The sequence below is a fragment of the Colossoma macropomum genome, unplaced genomic scaffold, assembly GCF_904425465.1.
Source record: "Colossoma macropomum unplaced genomic scaffold, Colossoma_macropomum, whole genome shotgun sequence".
Taxonomy (NCBI): domain Eukaryota; kingdom Metazoa; phylum Chordata; class Actinopteri; order Characiformes; family Serrasalmidae; genus Colossoma; species Colossoma macropomum.
Window position 1 is genome coordinate 18,780,978 of NW_023494795.1, and position 25,023 is coordinate 18,806,000.

The window sequence follows — 25,023 nt, forward strand, 5'->3', positions numbered from 1 at the left end:
GGACTCTGATAGGAGAATTCAGGGAAGGTTTCCTTAAAAACTTACCTCGAAAGAAAACACAGTGCATCTCTTTTAATCAAATCTGACTGGAGCCAATAGTTACTGTTAAAGGCACATCAAACCTAAATCAGCTAAGTTTGTGTGTGGCAGAGGTTCAAATTTCTAAATAAACAATACATGAACAGCACTGAAAATCCAATGTATATAAGGTAACTAGTGTAGCAAAAACTAGTGCAGCACTTACTAAACTTGGTAATACATCAAGCAGGCTTGGTTAAACACTCCACACATCAGTTTTCCTTTACCCTCCCTCATGCACGCTCATTGTGTGCCTTGTTGTGTGCCGTGGGGTTGCTATGGCAAAGCTGTGCTAGTTGTACTTAGTTACTTGATGCTATTATTTGTGCGCCTTCTCCCCAACCACCTGTCCCACCCCCACAATCCTTTGCTCTGGACATCCATCAGTAACACAGTCTAATGATTACCACTGCAACTAATAGAAAAGGGGTGAACACAAACATTGCCTTGACAACTCACCCTTTCTCCTACATCCTACAGACAAAGTTCAGTAACTGAGAGCTTTTTCTAACCCCCAGGGCAGGTCCGGAGGACGAGAGTACGCACCCTGCTTACATTAACACAACGCAGACGTTCACTTTCTATAGATAAGATGAGAATGTTCTATATCAGTGGGACTCGTCTTAAGCCAGAAATAAGCTTTCACAAGATTTTGTGCAGTGAGTCACTGCTTGAAGTACAAGTTGGAAACTGCATTAGCATTTATAATGGAGCTCAGACTTACAGCTGTCGACGACAGATAAGCAAAGATCAGCCAAAGCTCCACTGTAATGACTCAAGTAATGCAAGAGTAGGTCAGTTTATGGCTTTAGGCAACTTTATTCATTTACACCGAATTCAGATCAATATAATACAGATAGTGCACATGCAAGACTTCATATCTGAAATATATATATTATCAAATCATATATTACCTATTTGAAATATATATATTTGCATCAAGTGCAAATGCATAAAATAAAACAAAGACATTTAAAGGAAATAGTATGAAATCATCATAAAGAAATCAAGTATACAAAGAGAACACTTACGTAAACAGCACCTTGTTGCTGTTGAAATATGAACAATAAAATCAAGCATAAAAGCACTGGTGTATAACAACATAATTTCATTTCATCCTCTCTAAAGAAAAATCTAAATAAAAAGATTGTGGGACACAAACATATAAAAACACTCCAACAATAGCCCAGTGATATAACTAGTAACCCAAAATTGTATTAAAGGCTTAAAAAGATAACACTATGCTTTTCAACACATCCAGAACAACTTCGGTTTTCATACGCATATGCATTCAGTGATTCCTCAAGATACAATATTATGTTAACCATATGTATAATAAGTCATGTTAAAACGATGAACACTCACAAACAAACAAGTGCCATATAGAGGATTCATTAAAGGTATACCATGTATACTTGTTTTCTTTAATTCTGCGTTTTTGTTCTGGGCCGGGTTTCCCAAAAAACATCTCAGAACAAATCTGATTATTAAATGGTAGAGCGAGCATCATGCTGAACACTCTCTCTACCTCTGTACCTAAGATGCTTTTGGAAAAATGGGCCCAGAACATTAAAAAAATGTTTTTTACTGCTATGATGAGAGAGATCCAAGAATGGAAAGCCTGTTTCTGTACATTGCGCACCAAGACCTGTCAAAATCCAGGTGTTCCAGTTCCACTGAAGCAATTCCGGTGTCCAACCCAGACACCCATATTTTGAACATAACACCGGGAATTTGAAAGGCATGTGTGGAGCGTGGGTGTTACAAACAGCCTTTCACTGCTTTAGACACATTTCAAATAGTCAAAACCTTAAAATCGCACATAGTATATCTTTAAATAATAAAATGATAGTAGATACGTTTCAGCTTCTCAATTCACATATTCAAATGATTAATAAATGGAGTATTTGTTGCCACCAAAGAAACAACAAAATACACAGACAACAGCTGTGCGACTATGAAAAATAGTGTAGTTACTATTCCTGCAGGAGTGGCGCTTGCCGTAAATAAAACCAGAAGGTGACGAGTCTAATTTAACAGTTACTGTTAATAACACGAAGCAAGCTTGGGCTGCAGAAGAAGTCCATTAGACCCTGGCAGCATGTGATAGCTCATGACATCAGGTGTTTTTCCCCCAAGACAATAATCCAAGTAGGTATAGAGTAGTATAAATAGTACCATAGAAGGTGTGGGATTAATGATATGCGTGTTCAAATATCTGCCAAATGTCACTTCCGAAGAGAAACCACAGAAATATCATGTGCAAAATACAACAACACTATGTATGATCTTCAAGTATTTGTTTTCTGGGATAGAGATTCAGATGTTAGTCATTGTGACTGAAGAAGAGACAGTGCCCATGTCAAATTCACTGTGTAATATGCCATCACAAATCAATATATGCTGTCATATTAGTTTTTATATTGGCTTCATATAATCCAGTATATCTCCGCAGGCAAGTCTGCACTCCTGGAATATTCTGGGAATAGTCAAGGAATGTACATGGACAATAATGTAGGTAAGGAAAGATTACGATAAATTAGTAGACTGTAGAGAAGAGGATGGTCAGGGAGTTCAAGATGGTACTACATCTACAGTAAGTGCAAACTACTCTTCAAAGGAGCTACAGTACTTGTTAGATTGTGTTTAAACCTTATTTCATGATTGTAAGTTCTTCATAAATCATTCGCCAACATTAAATGATTTCTAAGATGGCTTTTAATTAGTCAGAGCAAGGCATCATGGCAAATTACCAAAACAATCTTCGAATGTTTTTGTTAGGTACCATGAGCACACACATGTTGATTTGTGGATTGCAAAGTTGATTCCGTCTTTGCATGAGCACTAAGGAATAAATCCCATGCATGTGACAACCTGCTTGGCTAGTAAAACAGTTCTGATGATTGTGCATGCGAAGCATTGGCTTGTCTTTTTTATATTGTCAACAGTAGCAGCCCATTTATTTTATTCCTTTTACATGTAGCTCCTTTTAAGAGATACCAGCTCGGTGTTAAGTATTGATAAAGAGCATTACCTCTAACCCTGAATGTCCACAAAGTCTGCTTTGGACCTGAGATGTCTGTAAGTGCTTGGCTATTCTTTGCTCCGTCAAGAACAGCCCTATTATTGTCAAATATGGTGGTATATCCTGCGCTTAGTTAGGTAGCTGCCTGCGTGCTAACATAGCAGTCACACTGTTTATCGTGTGACAGTGTTTTTTTGTTTTTTTTTGACAAAATTGGGCTGCAAACCTTGAGGGAAAATGGCTGTATATCATCAGGTCAATGACCTGCGGCAAAGATCAGTTTCTCCAAACCTTCCAGTGTAGAATAACGTCACCAACTTACTCTTTCTAACTCCATCTCATGAAGTTAGAGAAGAACAGTTTGCCATTATGGTATTTAAGGGCCATGGTGAGATTTTTCAAAAGAGTACCCTTCTACAATTTCGGACTCATTAAAAGCAAAGCATTCAGTTTCACAAAACAAACTCACAATGACCCTGTTCAGTTCTATGGCAACCTATTGGGACTTCTCCGCTACCAAGGAAAGAGGATCGCTTACACCAGTTTGTGGCAAAGGTTGAAACAGGACAATAGTTAAGACCGGTAATATTAAAAATAAAAAAACAAATAAAGACACAGTCATTGACCAGATTAAACAGTAGATTAAGTAGTAATAAAAAGTTAGATGCTGCAGGGGGGTTTCTAGGAACTGCAGTGGTCATTACACATTGGTGGAGATCTTGTACTTGGGTGACATGTTGCTATGGAACCAGATGAAGCTAAAAATGACGCCCATGGTTTTCGGGACGCTCTCGTCATAGGCGAAAGTCATGGCCTCGTGCAGCGGCACTTTGACCACCTCGATCAGCTCGCCCTCTTGAAGTTTTCCACCTCCCTCGCCAACCCGGTTCTCATCCGACACCTCGGCATAGAACATGGTCTGCTTGGCTCCGGTCACTCCCACCCCTGACCTGTGGGGCACACAGACAGAGTAGGTAATTCCCATGTGCCACTGGTTATTCTCTTTTCGTGAAAACAAATAGAGATGGATGACAAAGCAGAACAAAGACATATTAGAACACGTTCCCTTCCGTCTCCTTCGGATCGTGGTCAGCATTACATAATATCAGCACTTCAACAGGAGCCTCTGTGAACCCAAAACTGGAAGGCTTCCAACCTCTGAAGAAAGAGCTGGCATGGTGATAAACGTTCCCCGACGCTGGCGGAGTTTGGGTTAAGACGCAAATGGTCCTGAAGCTCTCCCTGAGGAGCAGGAATTCTGATCTCCACAGCTGCACCTTAAGCCGGGCAGGCTTAACAGCCCAGCCAAGCTGCTTCCCGACCATGTTTTCAAATGGCAGCCTCACAAAGTTGATGTGGGGTTCGTAGGGCTTGATGTGCTCTACTACGTGGGCCCTTCAGGCAATCAGAGATGCTTCTAAGGCCACAGATGGAGGTGATATTACAGTAAGCACTACTGTGCCTGAGGCGTTGCCTCACCTGAGACACTGTCAAGGAGATGTCGTTATGGTGATCTCCCAAAAGGCCCAAAGGGCATTAGAGAAACTGTAGACCTGGAACTCTTCCTTCCTTTTCCTGAAATAGTACCTTAAAATAAAGTTAGTTGCTATGAGCTCAAAAATAGGGAGGACGGGGAGAATTTAAAATGAGTTTCTGCTCAGTAGCAAAGAAAGGAATAACAGAATTAAACTTCGGAGGTGAAGACCAGAACTACTTATACAAGCTCAGTCTAACCAGAATGTGTGGGCTGGGGTTGCAAAATACAACACTGAATTCATTAGCATCATCAGGGAATTTCGCAGCTTGCGTTATAGTTGCTGGGAGAAGCCAATCCAAAGATTGCGTATGAAACAGAGAGCCCACTGCCCACATTCACTTTTCTAAACATCTCTACAAAGGAATCCGAACAATGTTTTGATAATACAGAAGGCACCTGGTATTTAATGGAGAGCCCGGAATCAAGGCCTGAACCAAACAGGCTGGGCTTGTGAGAGCCTGTAGCTGAGAAGGCCCACAAGCTTACTGTTTAGGTGCACAGTTTAAATGCACATGTTGGGTATTGTTACATAGGGGTATGGGGGACATTGTGACACCCACCCATCGTGAGGGGAAGACGAGACAGAAAACAAGAACGATAATCCCCGAGAACTGCAGGCACCCTTGAGTCATTTGGAAGACAGTTTTCGTTTTTTTTGAGACAGGTGAAATTTAGGTCACTCTATAAAGCAGCAGTGGAATGACATGTATGACATTATCACCTATTAATTTGAGGTGATTACAATTGTTTCCTGCAATCAAAAGTTGATGTCACAAAACACAATGTGGTTTGGGTGCATTTCCGCTAGGTGGGTTGAGACAAATACATGTAAACAAAATAAATCAGAAGACACATTTATTGAGACACATCATGGATTTGACAAGAAAAACCAAAAGCTCTAGCTTCTGATTTGGCACTGTAGCACATTTAGAAAGCAGCAGTCAGTAATGTTTGTTTATTTGAGCTTGAGTCGTGTCTGTAGTCAGATGGGAGCTAATAATAATCAACAGCCAGGAACCAAGATATCTAATCAGCCAATGTGGCCACTTCAGGTTTGTACTTTTATACCTGCATTCAAAAAAAGAGAGAACTGTTTAATTATTAATGTGAATTCAGTAAATCGCAATTAATCATCTGGTAAAATGTCATAATCACGACAGGCCTTTTGAACACAATGGCAATGAAAACATTTGGCAGAGTGAACTATAAAAAGCAACTAGTAAAGCAGCATTCTCAACATGAAGCAATCAGGCACATCAGTCCATGTGATTTCATCAAGAGCCTCCCAGCTGGCTGCCTGTCTACCATCAGAAAATAATGTCATTGTATGATATAAATAGTATTCTATCTTTTAAGCTTGTATCATCAATATTTTCTCAGATATAGAGGATTTACAAGGTGGGTAAGGCTGCAGTTCTTGACTTTGATGAGTTAGTTTTTGAATACTGATGCTAAAAATTTGATATTTTCAAGGATTATTATTTGGTTTGCCATTTAAAGCTCTGTTGTACATCCATTCAGTTTTTTGTATTTACTACTCATATTACAGTTCTCTTTGGCCAATTAAGAATTTCTTGAGTAGATTTCTGTTTTATGATCCATTAGGATTAAAATATTCACATATATTCCAAAGGCATATTGCTCATCTCTGCCAAAGTCTACTAGAAGTTATACCATTGACTTCAGTTAATAAATGTACCTGGAATACAAATGGTGCTATATGGTGCTATATTACAGCCATGAAGTTGGTTATTAAAAAAAGTCCATCTGTTTCAGTCATGTGACCTTTTTTTGCCTCAGCTATATTAATGGCCATCCTCTGCTACATCTTAGCAAGACAATGATGGTGGAGAATTAAAAGACAGCAAATCTCAGCACTGAAAAACAGTGATGATAAAAATAAATAAATAAATGATAACTGGTATGGAGTCATATGTAGTTCACAGTAGTTACTGATTTGAAGTGTCTGCCAAGGATAAAAGTTAGCACATCACTCCACGCAGAGGAGACTCCATTTTCCCCAGTTCAGAGATGAAAACTACTTTTATACAATAGATAGACTTTTGAACGACTCTCCATGCTACACTCACCAACCGTTTTGTATTGCTATGAATAAGAGCAGCTGCTATAAATGCGATGCAATGTTTACAGGCACATTTGAGTAGATAAATATGCACATATATGTGTATTTAGTACACAATCTATCCCTGTGCTGTGCTGAAATACTGAACATTATTGAAAGTTGGCTACTAATGTCTGTTGCTTCGGCTCTGGATGGGCAAGCAGTATGAATTTAAGAAAGAAAAATATTAACAAAATAAACCTGGCCCTGTTACTTTAACTAGCTAACATACTTCTTAATGATTATCCAGTGAACTGTGTGAATCTGCCACAGGGTTCTGTGTGGTGATGGTGTTGATTAAAGTTATTTTGATGCCTTTTGCATAGTAAATGTTAACTTCAGTGATGGTGCCGCTTAAACACTGCAGTAATTATAAATGGTCATGTCAGTTAGCTTATGTAGGAATACACACACACATTACCTAAGCCACTTATCCTCCTGGGGCGCGCAGAGTGCTGGAGCCTATCCCAGCAGTCATTGGGAGGAAGGCAGAAAACACCCTGGACAGGTTGCCAGTCCATCACAGGGCAGACAGACAGACACATACATCCACACACATTCACACCTAGGGGCAATTTAGTGTCTCCAATCAACCTGACTGCATGTCTTTAGACTGTATGAGGAAACCAGAGCACCCGGAGGAAACCCACACAGACACGGGGAGAACATGCAAACTCCACTCAGAAAGGATCCTGGTCGGGGAATCAAACCCAGGTCCTTCTTACTGTGAGGCGACAGTGCTACCCACTGCACCACTGTATAGTGAAACTTCATTTCTTACATAAACTGTACAGCACACAGAACATACTTTACCTCTCACGGCCTACAGTGCCCAAGTTTACATGCAGCCTGATAATCCGTTAATAATCTGACTAATAGCTCAATCGGAATAGAATACGTCCAAGTAAACACTTCAATCGGAATAGTCTAGTCCGATTGAGGCCATTCGGAACACAATTTCTATCCGATTGAACGAGGTGGGTAATCCTGTAAATAATCCGTTAAATAGAAGAATAATGGCCATGTAAACGCCTGTATCGGATTACATTCCTATCGGAACGTGTAAGTGCGTTCTGCGCATGTGCGTCGCATCATATCAAAAGCACAGAACTCATAAACCAGCTCTGGTGAAAGTTTATAACGTTCAGCATGGCGGGGGAAGAAACTGGTCTGCAGAGGAGACGAAGTTTATGCTCTGAGCTTTAAAAGACGGCGGTGGGACGGACATCCAGCTTATGTGTCTCAGAGCACGACGTCTTTCTCTCGGCCTTCTTTAATAAGGACATGTGAAGGACGTTTTCCTGAGTCTGACACATTTTAAAGCAATTAAAAACTCCAGCGCACCAACTGGAAACTCATCTCACTCTGACTGGACCTCCCGTGATGTTCGCTGTCATGGTAACGTTTACTCTAAGTGGTACTCCACGCATGCACGTCATTTGGATCGGATTACTTGTAATGACCATATAAACGAAGATTTTCATCAGATTGTTGAATAGAGTGTTCATGTAAACACCTCAGTCTTAATCTGTAATCGGAATGTATTCATTCGGATTGGCAAAAATCTTTGCATGTAAACACAGACACTGACATCATGAGACAGACAAACAGGTGTGAACTTGTACACTTATACACTCGACATAGTCATTGAATATAATAATTCTGTCAAAATTCACTGATGATGTTTCTCATGTAATACAAGAACATGACTGAAGCAGGGCCTATACTACATGATTTTAGTCTGATTTTAACCCTAAACTGCCCTGGCTTCAGGCAAGAATGACAGAGCCAGGAGAAAGAAAAAAAAGATCAGTTTAGCTTTGTTTGTATCACATGTTAACAGTGAGATCTGTGGATTTGGGGGCTTTTTTAGAGGTCGAAACTCATTTTGTATGATCAATACCCTCTTTTTGCCTTATGGTCTACTGTGAGCAACACAGACACAACAAATTTTGTACGTTAAGTGTCCGTTTTTTGTGAAATTTGTCAGCATTTTGAAAGGGATGTAGTGTATGCCCAGCTTAAAAGCAAGTGCTTCTTGAACTGGTTTAAAATATCCATGTAACATTTAACTCCGGGTAAGGCTGTGCCTGCTCTCCCATAAAGACTTCTCAAACTATGTGCCTTTTTTGTATCCACTTTTTAAAACCTATATCTTTGAATCTAATGAAGACTCAAGCCAAAAATTTCACTCCCCATCTAATGAACACCAAGCCATTATTTCCTGAAATTATTATTTAAATCTGAGATGATCCAGAAATTTTGGCAAATGTGGTGATTTGAGAGACAGATATCCAAATGTGTATGCAAACTGAAAGGAAACAGAGAAGGGGTGTCAAACTCAACCAGTAAAAGGGCCATATTAAAAAATCTTTTATTTCATTTTTAATTAATGTGCTATAACCCGAACTGGCCACTGATTATTCAAAATAACTTCAACAGTAAAATACAGACACATGTAGTAGACCTTGAAATATTACATGGACACTTCAAATGTTTACAATTTAAATTAGGGGCTTATTTGCTTGAATTAGACACCTGGCATCTTTTCTTTGCTGCAAGTTCATTAATACTTGGTCTCAATTTCCAGGCTGCTGAGCTAAAGTTAAGTGTCTATATTGGTTGAAATGCATTTTGGTGATATGACTGGTGTGGAATTGCGCGGAATTGTGTAGAATTAAGGTGTAACCGCTGTTCCATAGACTGTTGTTGGGGCAGAACAGTCAGAGCACATTACATTGCAGTGCATGCTGGGGACTGTAGTGCAGCACATGGTGAAACAGGCTAATATTAATAGAAAATTAAAATACTTTTGCAGGCCGGATAGGATTGTGTGGTGGGCCTGATCTGATCTTGTGTCTGACACACAGGGAATAGAGAGTCTAGACGCCTATAATTAACAATCTTACTATCTTTTCCTGCCTGTTCTGATGTTGGGCATAAAATCAACAAATTTGCCTACGCTGAGTCATAAACAATGCATTTGCAACGACAATTCTTTAGAAAGCAAACACAGGTGCAGGGTCACAGTGTCCATGCTAGAACGTCCTATCAGAGCAGGTCGTCCACTCTGCATTCCCATACCTACCTGCAATATACAGCCATAACCTGAGCGGCCCCTAAGTACACACGGCAGGTGTAACATCAGGTCTGCAGGTGCTTGTGATGGCACAAACAGCAGGTGTTTGGCTCTCTGTGAGTTTGTGTGTGTGAGAGTGTGTGTATATGATAGCATGTAGGTCTGAGGGAGTGTTTGTGACTCCATGTAATGACACGGTGGATTAGAACTGGGTGGGTGAGGGTAATCATCAGCAGCAATAAGCAGGTGCGTACGCTCCCATGCTCACACACAGACACGCACAGATGTGAGACGGCGAGGGTTTATGACTGTCTCCTCATCTAAGGCCGATAAGAACACGGTCTCTCCCTAGTGAGCTAGTTAGAGAGGAGCGTTTTACCCCACACTTCAGCAGAATTCCTCCAAACAACAGGTTTTTGAAGTGGTAATATTGAAGGATTATGGAGCGAGCGCAAAACTAAGTACAGGGAACAACGTTCTTTAAACTTTATTCACCACAACACATCCGTTACGTTGTTTGATGCAAAACATGTCTGTCATAAGCATGCAAACACAATGGACCGCAAAAAAAGCAATATGCCGTTTTTTTATATGATTTAAGTTTGATATTTCGTTCTTGTTTACGCTGAATGAGAGTGTAGACTTCCACATTATACTAGATCATTTTACTCCAACCCCCAGGTGATTATAAATTATTCATCATCAAAGCTTCATGAACTATTGATTATAAACATTAGTGGTATGTTGGTGCAGTTGTTTACTCTCTCCTTCAGTTCTCTTGACAGCTAAACGTCTTTACTCAATAACTGACCTGCTTCTGAAAGCACATAGACATGTACGTAGTATTTCTCCTTTTTTATAACTAACTTAACAGGCTTTCAACTCTTTTGTTAATTGTTGGCTGTTATTTTTTGCTGTAGAGATGTATTTTGGCCAGATCTGCTAACAGACTTCAATGGAACATCCTGCTTAACTAAAGCGGAGAATAAAGTTGCAATATGTATGTTTTGGGGATTTGGTGGAAGACGTGAAAGAATTTTAATATTTAATAACATTTAATAAATTTAATAACATCAGTTGTGCTTCAGACACCTCTGAGTGGATTGTTGTCGAGCGTGTGCTGTGAACATAAAGATGTATGACATGGTCTGAACAACTCCTACGAAATCCAACCCAACACCTGACTTTTAAATGACTATTTCAGGTTTTATAGGATGACACAGCAGCACACACACCATAATTTAGCATGCTTTTCAATTTAACAAAAAATATAGTGCAGCTTTAAACAGAATCTATTAAAGTTAAGGGGAAAAATGTGCTCGCAGTTAACTCTTAGGTCTGTGCCATATACTCCTAGAAACATCTGGGCTTGCATTTTGTTTAATTAGATCTTACTAGCTCACTGAAACAAGCTGAGAAATTCTACCAAAAGTGCAGATGCTAAACTTTCAGTCTTAACTTATTTAGAGGTGCCCAAACTTATTCATCTTGGGGGCCCAAAAAAGCCTATGTTTATGGTGGACTGAAGGCCAAAAAGACAAAACAATATGCAAATAAAGAAGGTAACAAGGCTTCCAGCTGTTACAATCTTATAAATTAAAATTTAAAATGTATTTTATAACTTTACACGATATGTTGTTACTAAAATAATTAAAAATATAATGTAAAAAGGAAAATCTATAAGTCTATATAGTATAAGGATATATGTGTTCTCTCACTGAGTAAGTTAGGGCAACTTTCTGGCAGGTCAAATCAAACATGCTTACGGGACAAGCTTGGGCAGCCCTTCAGAGATGGCGGTGACCCAATACCACAGGGGTTCCCAATCCCGGAGATTTACTCATTAACCTGATTCACTCATCAACTAACCAAAAAAATGTGAAAAAAATGTGCTGAGCATGGGGTTGCCAGGACTGGGATTGGGAATCCTTGCAATATCTAGGGATGATATTAGCAGAAAATACTGCATCGGACATTATGACAGGCAGAAAATGCCAAAGTCCAATTCTATAACAAATCTATCCTGAAACAGACCTTAAACACACACACTATATATATATATATGCTGTTAGCTCTGTATTTCTTCCTGTATGGTAGTGGAGTATCTGAGTAGTTAGAGAATGCTTGCCTACTTTTAGATGCTCATATTAAGTGGCTTTTAAAGAACAAATATCAGATTGGTATTGGCCGAGTGTCACTGGCCAAGTGTCAAGTGTCACAGAGCATAAATGAACATAAATGTAATTACTATCTATCTATTTATGTCATAAAAATGTATGGCAAAATAACAATAATAACTCTAGTCTTCTAAGTGTTACTGTAAACCTTTAATGACTCCTGTATGTGCCTTGCATGTATGACTCGCACCTGTATGAGGTGATCCTCCTCAGCTTGGTGACAGGAACATCATAGCCACACTCCTCTAGGACTTCCTGTCGGGCGATCTCCTCCAGCGAGAGATTTGGTTTGTCCACCAGGCCAGCGCACAGCTCGTAGGTCACGCCCGCTGAGGCTGGAGGCTGGTCAGGGTGGCTAGCCGCCTCTTCGCCCTCCTGTGGGGCTTTAGGCTCTTCTGGGGCAGCCGGATTAGAGCCCTCACCTCCCTCCTCTCCCTCCGGCTGAGGAGGTGCAGGCTTGCTCCTCTCCCACTCACACATGTAGACAGCTGCAGAAGAAGCACATGTACGAATGACACACACATCCAACACACAGAGTAGGTAGAGTTCAGAGGATATTTCTCAGTATCTTACTTTTTCTTGTATTATATTTCCACCTGAAGTTCACTTATGACATCTGTATTGTTTTATCAGTGGGGAACCCTGAGGGCCTTCTAGGGATTTCTTAGAACTGAAAAAGTATGACTAATTTTTAGTTCATTTTATTCAGTAGAATAATGCTTGTACTTACACTCTGCAAGTATTACAGTGTTATTCTTATTTCAGTGTTACGTTATGGTTGGAAACAAAAGGGTTAAATTCTTGAAATGTCCGATGTAAAATGAACAAAAGGATTTTTTTCCATCCAGGGCATCAAGGCAAGCTAGTTCTTTCATTGGTTAAGCCTTCAGGAGCTGAACTGAAAGATTAATAACTAGCATAAGTACTAGGAACTGACAGTGGAATCAACCCAGCACATTTTGGTTTATAATAGGTAGGTCCAATTTTGTGAGGAAAAAACCTGCAGCTACACTGACCCTTTGTGCATAAGACTAAACACGCTTCTGGAACATAAGTCACTGGCTGGGAATGCCAGTGGTGTCCTGACCAATGCGTGTTAGTCAGTTGTTAGAAATGGTAAACAGAGGCAGCTCTAGGGTGAATAAGGTACTGTAAAACTGCTGCATGATAAACGTCTGTTACAAATAAAACACGGAATGTATTTTACAAGCTTCAAATGTCCATGTTTAATCTAGAACAACCAAAAATGCTAATGTGAACTGCCATTAGCCTAGTGCTAACATACTACTAGAATCCCATAGCAGTTGCTATCAAAGATTAGCATTATTGTAGAAGTAGATTTAATCATTTTTAGTCTGAGTTTTGACCTGAAGGCCTAGTTCTAATAATCACTGTTTGCCACAAGGTTTTATGTACCAAAAACAGCCTTAATGCCTGTTAATTCACAAATTTTCAGCGTCTTGTCATCCCTGAGAATTAAATAGGTTGTTTTAGTTACTGTGCCTTTAAAAGTGATACATCATCTTTTTTCTTTTTGTCATGGTTTTACAGTCCAAAATGACTTGGAATAAAATCTTGTTCCATTAACTTCCATTAAAATATGTAAAAGATCTGACCGGCTGCTCTGAATTGTCTGGGCTGAAATGTGCAGTAACAACGTAACTTATCAGCTCAATGTGAAGGGTTGGCTAAACTGATGCAGGCTGCATGGGAGTATGTAAATGTTTCCATTGTTGTGACATCACAACCACAATGAATTCAAAACAAGCTGTTTTTTGCAGTGCAGCGTCCATATATGGACTGCATGGAGTTGGGATTAAGGTTTCTATGATAAGGGCACTTTAAGTTACCCAGCTAAACCAAACCCTTCTGTGTGAAAAGCCTCCCTGGACAAATGAGGGATAATCAAGCTGGCCACTGTGAATGACCCATACTCATCCCTAGGTAGCACCATTACAGCTGAAACACAATGTAAAACTTTTCAAATCAGAATCTGTAAGATGCAGGTGTATGCAGACTGTACTGTGCTGTTCTAGTCCAAAGGAAACAATGCTATAGAAAGAAAACAAGTTCCTGTGAACCAGTCGGAGGTAACAGTTTTAATCCTCTTTGATCATCTCATTAAACTATTGTATTCCTCATCAAACAGGTGGAGTTCTGGGGCAGGCTGAGGCAACCTGAGCCGTACAGTGGAGAGAACGTATACGCACGAGTGGGACCTGAGCTCAAGAGCCATCATGCTCGAGAGGCTTTGTTCCAGCACCATTACCTCACACAAAGCCCGGCCTTCTCTCGAAGCATTGTTCAAGGAACGAGGAGAAAGGAGGGGAAAAAAGAGAAGTCCCTTTCAATGCGAGACCTTCCTTCCATTCTAAGGTGCAGGGCGCCGTCCCTGGCTAGAGCGCAAGGAACAATAGCGGCGCGACGCAGCGCGGGGCCACAGCCTCACGTACCGCAGTGCGGGCCCAACACTCACACAAGCTCTCGCGCCATGAAAAATGTTCCATTACAAGAGAGCTATTGTTTCCAAAGGGGCTGACAACAGGGCAGAGAGCACTCTGCTATGAACACCAGTGTACATGATTGCATTGGGATGTACGGTAGTTATTCCGTTTATAGCATCAGGACAAAAAAAGGAGAAAACAAAAGTATAAGACTATCAGCATAACAATCCATGTGAACAGCATCTGACATTTTAACATCAATTTTAGAAATTCTTAGCATTTGTCCCTCTTCTGCTGTAATGACAATGTGCACTGAAGCCGGTACCGTCTCTGATCACTAACAGTGACTGAAGAGTAGATCAAACCCACCTGAGAGTCGTCTGAACACGAGCTTTAATAGAAGGAATAATACAAAAAAAAAAAAACTGACCTCTTTGTATAAAGGCCTTAACATGGTCAGTGTCAAATCTGCTTAAATTTGAATAGTGACTCAGAAAGAGTGTAGAATCTGCAATATTTGTGTCTTCCTGTCTTAATTTTTATTTAATTTTTTTTTAAATTCTAAAACTTTCTGTTGTGAATTAAATGAAAACAGTCCTGGTTTTGAATGTGGTCCCTCACTTTTGGAATCTGCTGTACATTTAACAAATAATTACACAAAAGCCTCCACAACTATTTAATGTGTTGCCTTTATTGTAGCTTCCATTATTTTTGGGAGATTTACTTTCAGTTTTTCAAAGAAATCTACAGCAACATTTTTCTTCTTAGCCTTTGCATTTTCAGCTTCTCACAATCCAAGTAATCCCAAACACATTCAACGATGTTAAGGTCTGGACTCTGGGGTGGTCAGTCTATTGTACTGAGAACACCAGCAGCTTCTTGGTTTGATCTGAAAATGTTCTTCTTTTTTGTCTAGTTTCTTTTCTCAGTAACAGCTTCCTGACAGCTACACATCCTGTCAGACTCAGTGTTGAGTTGTCCTCTCACAGTGGAAGGATGGACAGAAACACCTGTGGATTTTTAGGATCTGAAGTAAGAGTGGAGCTTGAATTTCTCCTCTCTCTCTAAGATGAAACCTTGAAGTACTGTTTATTTGATGGGGACAGTTTTGGTGTCTAGCAGGGCTTTCATAGTTGTTTGGAGTCCAATTTTCTCTGTGTCTTTTAAAACTTTTTTTGAACTCTGATTTTGTTTTTTTTTCCCCACTTATTTTCCTTTGATGTTCCCCTTCCTTATGCAAGTGGATTATCTGATATCTAATCTCCTCAAAAAATACGTCCTAGAAAATGAATAACTTTTAATTAACGGCCATATTGACTAGAAATTTAATAAATGAACATTTGTTGTACATATATGTCAGAAACTAATTTAAAAAGGAAATAAACAAACAAATAGACAGTGCCAGGAAAACTTTACATATACTTTGTAATATATATGCATTTTTTTCTAATCTATTTTATCTATTTTGATTTATTTATTTATTTTGTCATCTTCTGAATACAACTATTATACTATGCTTGTATACTGTAATAAACCCATACTCTGGAAAAATTAACCTTCCCTTTGCGGATCAATAATATTTTTGATTTATGGAGAGACGGTGAGTTCACACTTTAGAACGAGAAATCGAATCTAAGAAAACCAAAAAAAGTAAAAAACAGGAACACAAAGAGCTATGTATCATATTCTGCAAAAATGAAAGTATTTAGAGGGAAAGGTGAAAGAGGAAAGAGGAAGATTGCCTTTTTGGTAAAGTTATCAGAGGCCTATGGCCTAACTCGGCACATATCACCACCCTCTGCAAACAGTAATAAAACAGCTGATGTTACCAGGTGGCTGCTGAGTACTTTAGCGTTAAAGACTTGAGGTTCGGTTTAGCAACTACTGGAAATACTGCAAATATGACAAAGGAAGCCTTTCATTTCTTCTGAGGTCGAGATGATTTTGGCAAAAGGAGTGTGAGTTTGTGTTCAAGTCCAAACAGCAGACGATTAAAGATTTCTTTAAACATTTTTATATCATACCTAAGTGACTGGAAGGTGTATATACAGAAGTAATTTTGGGGGAGTGCAGAAGTTTTTTTCTGAGCTCCCTCTGTTAAGCTCCAAAAGAAAAAGTGACTGTAACTATGTTTGATCTCTTGTGGAGGCTTTTGAGCAAAAACAAGATTTATGAGTGAAACACATTTAAATATATTAAACAGGCTACATGGAGCACAGCATCATGCTGGTCAGCTGATGAGTGGTGTGAAACCTGCAATATTCATAAAGAGAGGTTATTTACCTGGGCGGAACTGCTTGACCAGGACGAAACAGTGAGAGGTGGTGTTGAAGATCAGCACAGAGACACTGAAGATAGAGAGAGAAAGAGAGAGAAGGAGGGAAAAGAGAGATGAACAAAAGGACCATTTCATAAAATGTCATTCAGATGAGCAACCATAAGGAAAAGCAGTTATTAATTATTAATCTTTCAACAACTCCAGCTGTGCTAGAGAAAGCAAAACAGAAATAACTACTACAACGTGTCATACCAAGAATACGTTAGGCTCAACCCTGTTATTAACTACACCAAAACTAAAACAAGCATCAAGACAAATCTGAGAACATGAGAAGACGAGGCTGACACCTCCGAGGACAGTTCAACTTTGGACCAGCATAAAAAGCTCTTGGCCTAATGGCCTAAAGCTCCTGCTGATCTGTTAAAGCATTGTTCTCCGTCCAGCTCAGAGAAACTCCTACGGTCACTTCAAGCTCAACAAATTTTCATATTTACAAATATGCTACTATATACTATGAAGTTTTTCAGAGGTATCCTGGGCATAGTTACAGTTGCTAGGCTATGAAGGACCAACCAGGTGAACTAATTTGCTACAGCGCCACCCTGAGGCAGACCAGGGCTACAACTCAAAGTAGTTAAGAGTACCAAAGACAGAAGCTCGCTGACTATGTGTGAAGCAAGTTAAACAACAACCTTTCCCTAAAATTGTATTTGAGTGTCTATTTGTCCCTAACAGACAGCACAACGTCATAATCAGTTTATTTTCTGGGGCCCCCAAGAAACGTTATTTTGAGATATTCAGGGGGTTCATGAGGTTAATTAGGGGGTTTCAGACCTGCAGCACTACCTGTATTTCGCACTTTGGTTATCATTATTATTGCAAGTGCCTGCGAGGTAGCTAATGCAGCTGATGTAAGCTAACATTCAAGGTAAGCTAATGAGCAGCTTAGTGAAATCTTGTTTCTTTAAAGATTACGAAGAAAGAAGATGTAACTAAAGGCACACTGGCAGAACACACTGTGATCAGTTTCAGGACTCTTGTCTAGAATGTTTGTCTTTTACTAGTAATGTCAAGTTTTCCTATAAACCCCAGGGAACCTAAGCACATGTTTTCTGAGGTTAATAGGCTGATCTCGCTCATGTGGTCAAACAATATACATGTACAAAGTATGTGCTAGGAATACCTTTCCAACAAATGACCAGTGACCGATAAAAAGCTGATCTATATTTCCAACATTCTCCTCTGTCAATGTGAAATGGGCATTTTTAATCTTGGTTAGTAACAAAGTCCGTATAGAAAAGCCTTGTTCACTCGGTGGCCAATTATTTCCAGCCATATTTTAAATTTAAATTTATTTCCAGCACATATTTTAAATCACCGATAAAATCTGAGAACAACCTTATAAATAGTTAATTGCATCCGACTCAAGTAACACACAAAAAACGTGATTCTGCAGTTTTCTCTGGCTTCTGCTTTTGTGCAGATCTCCACAACGAGGGGGGGCTTTCCGCACTCATGCCCCAACATCCTTGACCCTTCTCAGTTCGCGGCATAAGCAGCAAGCTGATTGGCTCGCTTTACTGAAGGGTGAGACTTTCTCCATAAAGGGATGTCAAGTTGAGTGTTACAAGCTTTCCCATTTATATTTTAACCAGTGACCGGTCTCTTCATTTATAACGTCTCTGGTACGTACATAAGCAGAGTCCTCGCCAGTCACTGATGAGGTTTGTCCTGCAAACACATCTTTAAACAGTGTTCCCCAACGGTCTTCTCTCTGTTCAAGTCAGAGAAATGTAGAGAGAAAGCAAACAACCAACAAAAGCTACCCTAGCAAACATATTCTAGTGAATGGACACAGCAGGGGCCAGAACACCACCTGTAAGCCTGTTCGACTCATTTCTCCCTGATAGCTCTGTTGCGGTTAGCTCTGCTTCAGTGACGTATCAGGTTGGGAATTGTCCACTGAGAACTGTCAATTATGCATCAGTGTATCAGGACCACACCCAGACGGGTCTCAGATAGGTCTGATAAACAATTTTAAGTCATATTTTATTATATTTTTCTTTCCAATTGTACTGGATGTTTAGTATAACACTCAGGCAGGTTTAGTGTCATACAAGCATTTTTAATAATTATTAATATAATAATAACAGTGTGGTCCCTGGAACTTTCATTTTATTTGTACAGGCTAGAACACAGCCAAGCCAACTCAGGAATAATTTAGGTTATGATCGCAGACATACAAACAATAACTCAAAGTATTTAAGGTAGTTGAGCAGTTTTTCAATAAACACCTTATCTACTCTTACCTGAGTGATTAATTAATTAATATTTCAACTCGTACTCAAGTGAACTATCGTTATGGTGGTAGCTCTTTTAAGAGGGAATTTTTCAGTACTCTTTCAACCCCTGATTGTAGTTCATGCCATTTGGTACTGAAAGGAGGGACTAAGCACTGCACTGAAAAGGCTTGGTGAGAAGAGCATTCAGGGAAGATAACAGCTAAAGCTCTGTGGGAGGGTGTAGTTGCCCCAGTAATGATGCTTACTAGTTCTTCTAAGGGGAAAAACAAACCAAAACATTGCACCTCCCCTCCCTTCTACCCTCATCCACAGACATCAGCTAAACCGGTGAAGATCAAACAGATTGAAAAGTTTGCTGTAGCTCACAACTGCAGGTAAATGTGAGTGCAGGTATGGGTAAAGTGCAGGGTGCATGGCTGAAGAGCCTGCTCCATCAAGCTCATACATTCGCACAGGATTAACACTCCGGCTTTTGTCTTGGTTCCTCACTATAGCTCCTGGACAGAAGCTAATACCTTGGGAAGGGGAGAATAAATACCTGCATCTTAAGGATCGCTGGATAATAGGATTTTGGCTGGCTAAGAAAGGAAATCCACCAAAAGCATGCCGGGATAGCCAGGCCTTTGTTGGTGGACCTAGAGCAAGCTAATCACTCCGCAGAGCAAGAGGTCAAGCTGTCTTTCTACAGGCTCCACTCACTCTCCCACGAACACCATTCATTCTTCTGCCCATTCTCCAGCCCTCATCTATACCGCCCAGGACTTCAGACAGGTGGAGGATGGGCCCGAGAGCCACTTGTCTTTGGCCTTGGAGCGTTGAGAAGTTAGCTGATCCGTGGCTGACTGTGTTGCGCTTGTGTGTGCGAGTGTGCAATTGTTTTGAAGGCAGTGGAGACTGAGTCTCGTACACTCTGTTGGGAAAACGGATGTGTCTGTAGGGGCAGGAAGCCCTGCCCTGTCTTTCCCATGGTGAAAGCGTTATGTTGGCTACTCCAAGGACAGACACATACAAACACAGAGAAGCAGACTGTCCTCTTCAATACACTGACATCTCCAAAGACCAGCAACAGAGTCGGGGTTGGAAAATAATGGATTCTCAGGTGCATCATGATTCCCTCTTGAAAGAATCTGCACTGATGCACAAAGCATCATACTCATACTTCTAAACTGGCTTGTGCATAAGAGTTTTTGTAAATGTCACTAGTAGCAAACATTTATGATTAAAAATAAACATTATAGGCCATATTGTATACAACATGATTGAAAGAACCAAATAAAAATGGAATTTAGCTTTTGTTAGTCTTTAGTTTAAACCTTTTAGGCAGTGAAACAAAGACGTAGGCCTACAGGCATAACAAGAGCACCTTGTGAATACATGAAATGTAGACCTAAGATGAAAATGCATGAAGCAGGGCAGACAGATATACAACAAAAATGTGTACTGGCCTTTCAGGGCCACCAAGCCAGTAAATGTTCAGGCCAAAATTAAGAATTTGTGGGCTAAACTGTAGAAACATGGTTACTGTATATAAACTGTATTGACAATTAACAAACATGCTTCACTACCAAAAAAGTCAGACGTTGATTTTTTGATTCCTCGATTTATAAAGTCAGCCAGAATCATTTTTACAGTTAGATCCTATCATAGCTTTGATTAACCAGCCCCACAGTTTTGTTTTTGGCTTTGCTTGAGATTACTGTGCAATGAAAGAGCTCAGACTGAAAGCTGTGGCCAAGGTTTTGAGTTCTAAACTTGTCGTGTTCGTCATGGTAACTGATAATATGCATGACACATCACATCCTTCTCAAAATGAAACTCCAGCCACACTAATTCTTTATCCACTTGACTCCGAACCTTCCATTTTTTTCATAGTCCTGATTATTATCCAATTCTTTTCTCACAGCCAGCAGAGCCTGTGGAGCCATCCAAAGCCAGCCATCGCGCCAAGCAAGAAATGTTTGGAGCTCTAGAACGAAGTTGTCACTTGCCGCCATATTAACTAATCATAGTGGCAGAGTTAACATTACAGTTGACCAAGCTCTGGATCTTGCACAGGGGAGTGAAAAGTACTTGGTTTGTTATTAATAGTGGCCTATGAATGTGCAAAAATCCAAGCCAATGGTTTGTTAAACAAGAACAAAAAAAAAAAGCAAAAAACTAAAAAAAATCTCCAAGGCAAGTGTCAACTGGGGCCACAGGCTCAGCATTTTTAGAGGCCAAAATGATCAGATCGTGAGATTCCCATCCATACAACCCAGCTTGGCAGAATACATCAGCTAGACCTTCTACATAATCAGAAACTTGGAGATACAGACATGCATGTAGTCACAAGCGCATACACACTTACATGCACGCACAATTAAGGAGCCTGGAAGGGAAGCCCATTATCTGGAAACACCATGATTCATTTGTGCCTGTACTCCTGATTAAGAGGGCCCGGTTCCATTTTAAGCACCTCTATCTCACCGCCACCGTTTTTCTTCTCCCTCCTGCCCCTTCCTACCCAGCCCCTTCTCTAACAGGAAGAAGTGGTGTTCCCAGCGCCCTGTCTCCCTCCTGCTCCTGAGAGGGCCTGAGCTCAGCTGACCCGTGCTGGCGCTGCAGCTGCTGGGTCACAGCACAAGCTCGTCCTGGCATGTCCCGTCCCAGAGTCCCGTTTTGAGAAACGCTGCTGCAGAGGTACCGTGGAGATTTCACACGCCATTTAGTCTGTCCTCCGTTACAGCCCTTTAACTTTTGCCAGGCCGGATGTATACAAGGAGAGAGATGAGGCTAGACCTAGACCCATAAAATGATAATTATCAAAACGTATGTTTATACATGATACACATTTGCCTTCAATAAAAATGATTCTGTTCTGTCCCTTCATTCTGTATTACTGCCAATGGCTTGAACTTAGAACAACTGTGATTTGGTAAAATGGTGGTGAGGTGCGCCTGTTTACTTGCTAAACAGAGAAGTCACCAAGCCATTCACTCTGAACAACACATCACAGTGTAACAGTTAGGAGAGTTAGCTAACGTGCTATTCAGTGCTATTCAAATGAGGCAGAGAAAAAAGGCTGTGAGGAAAATGTATCAGAACAAGAGGAGACTGTGGCAAAAAAAGGCCAGAACTGAGGTGCAAACACTGTCCCATAGACTTTTGTTGGGGTAGGAGAGTCAGAGCACATATTACATTGCAGTGCATGCTGGGGATTGTAGTGCAGCACATTGTGAAACAGGCTAATATTAATAGAAAATTAAAACATTTCTGCGGGCCAGACAGGATTGTGTCGCGGGGCCTGATCTGGCCTGCAGGCCTTGTGTTTGACACATGGGCTCTACAGCAATCTCTTGAGTCCCTCTTTTAAGTTACAGAGTTTTTAAGGTGATGAATGTTGAATGTGAATGCCCAGTATAAATAGTTAAAATTTCATTTTTTAGTGGTGTCAAAGTTAATCACGTTAATAACGTGTTAAGGCGATAAATCATTAATACACTAATACTTTAACACTTAACACATTTGCCTAATTTGACCCTTTGAACCATCCATAGTTCCAGCCGGAAACACAGCTGCTCCTCTGCTGTTATGACTCTGTGACTGTAGTCCTCTCATTCAAATACAGCTCTGAAATGGCAAGCTCCACTGAACGGCTCTCTTAATGAAAATGAAAGTTTTTTAAAGCTACTGCCACAACTTTATCATCATCATCATCATCATTAACCGCTTAATCCAGATAGGGTAGCAGTTGGGAGAGCAGAGAATCCCAGACGTCCCTGTCCCTCGCTACTTCCTCCAGCTCATTCCGGGGGATCCAAGCCGTTCCCAGGCCAACTTGGAGATATAATGCCCCCAGAGGGTCCTAGGACAACCCTGGGGTCTCCTCCCAGTAGGCCGTGCCTGGTACACCCCCACCGGGAGGCGTCCAGAGGGCATCTGGATCAGATGCCCAAACCACCTCAACTGGCTCCTGTCAATGCGGAGGAGTAGCAGCTCTACTCTTAAACTTGTTTATCGCATAAAAATGGCTTACAAAGCAAAACACACTGCTAAAGCAGAGTCAGTAACACTTAACGGTGCTTGCGGGAGAATTTGATAAATCTACGAATAGCAAACTAACAAAAGCAACAGCAAAGTGGAAACCTCCAGCTGCCCTTCAAACAAGACGCAACAGTGGTATGTGAGTGAGAGAGCAAGAGTCGCAGAGGAGCTGGAACATGCAGCCACTGTTTCTCTCACTGACCGTCAGCATTCATGTGATTTTCATGTTTAGATTCATGAAGCTTATTTTTTCCACTTACATAGCTATGCACTGCTTTTTAAATGAAAAAAAAACTAGATAAACATGATTGCTCATGATTAACTGCACAAAAGGATGTGAGTGATCATGATTATTTTTTTTAATTATTTGACCACCCCAATATTTTTATTTTAATTTTCTAGTTAGACTTTCTCTTTAATGGTCCATCCTGATCATTAATTTTACAGATTATGCCATAAGTCTTCTGCTTTCTTCAGAGTTCAAAACTTAAAACTGAACATTAGGAAATGGACAATATGTTATACAACATATCATACTGTAAAATCCAGTAGTGATAAAATTTTGGGCCATATTGTACAACTTTAGATGAGGCAGAGTGTCAGTCTGAGCCCACATTTGAAGAGTCACCTGATTCTGCTGGTGCCCTTTCATTTACATCCACAAGCAGTTCTGAGGATTCTCTCTTTTTCTCACCCCTAAGGCTGAAGTCCTCCTCATGAAAGACAATTGACACCAATTCTCTGTGCTTCTTACCTCCAGAGGACCAGCGGAGTGCTCACAAAGGACTGCAGCAGTGGCACTAATGACCTGAACAGATGCTCCTCTTAATAGCTTTACCTTTCAACTGCAGCCCCCCCGCCCCCCAATCTCTCTCTCTCTCTCTCTCTCACATACTTACATCCAACACCCACTAAAACAAACTCATACATCATCAGACCAAACAGTCGAGCAAAACAACACATCAAACAGCCAAATGGCAAAGTGAAGCATTTCAACTTGTATCAGTGTAACAGACAAAGAGGCACAAAGGCACCCTAGATCAGGCATTTACAGGTGCTCAGTTATAATAATAGAAAGTGTGTTGCTATTTACAGTCTTTCTAAGTCACTGATATCCATGCAAAATGCTACTGACTGCATAAACTTCAGCTACACTCACAAAGCTGTGTTTCATATGGTTCGGTTACTTCTCACAAGACATGGTCCATGGTTTCCTCTCTGAAGACTGCAGGCCTCATTTTGCCATATGTGAGCGAGTAATAAATCTCTTTCTATGACAGAATTCTCAACATTTATTTCCCGCTTCCGTTTGTGGGAGAAAAATATCAAATCTCCTGACGGCTTCATATGAAAATACAACACGTCCATCAGCGCCGATATATACACTGTCCAAAGAGGGGCTTAACCCCCTTAAAGACATTCAGAAAGCTTAAGTGAACCCCATATGAGCGGTCAGGCATGATCTCGGGACTTCAGTGGAAAATTCTAGAAGCACTTGGAGGCAGCTCTTAAGTGCAATAGCCCAAGGGCCACTGTGGGTGCGCCGGGCGGAGTGGGCTTTTCTGTGGGAACCAGAAGCTCAGTTTTACTGCCACTGAACGCTGTGGCCTGTCTGGAGGACTCAACAGTAGCTCTAACCATTAGTACACTAGCCAACTTCCTCGTCTAGCACAGAGGTGAGAGATTCCAGGCCTGCAAGCTCTTATCTCTCCAGGTTGTATTATCATGGGTTTGCATAAAAGCCTTGATTTAGCCCTGCAGCCAGACAAAGAAAGAAACACTATGTACAAGACTATGTACTGTACAAACATCATTACAGCCTGCAGCTCTGCAATATATGCAGTATCAGCTGCTTGTGTCCTGGGTTTGCTTTGCTGTTTTACATTTAAAACTCACTCAAAAACAGATTTAAAAATGACAAAATAAAACATGATTTTTTTTTAGTTACTACACAATA

At 40.5% G+C, this 25,023-nt stretch overlaps 1 protein-coding gene across 1 annotated transcript in view; it reads right to left on the reverse strand.

The window, feature by feature from the left end:
- Positions 1 to 877: 877 nt before the first annotated feature.
- Positions 878 to 25,023, reverse strand: part of nudt14 (nudix (nucleoside diphosphate linked moiety X)-type motif 14) — a 55,004-nt gene continuing 30,858 nt past the window's right edge. The window contains exons 3-5 of the mRNA XM_036581721.1: positions 16,746 to 16,810; positions 12,209 to 12,506; positions 878 to 4,053 (exon numbers count right to left, since the gene is read on the reverse strand). Coding sequence (XP_036437614.1) covers positions 3,804 to 4,053; positions 12,209 to 12,506; positions 16,746 to 16,810 — 613 coding nt within the window. The 3' untranslated portion in view covers positions 878 to 3,803. The remainder of the gene's footprint in view (positions 4,054 to 12,208; positions 12,507 to 16,745; positions 16,811 to 25,023) is intronic.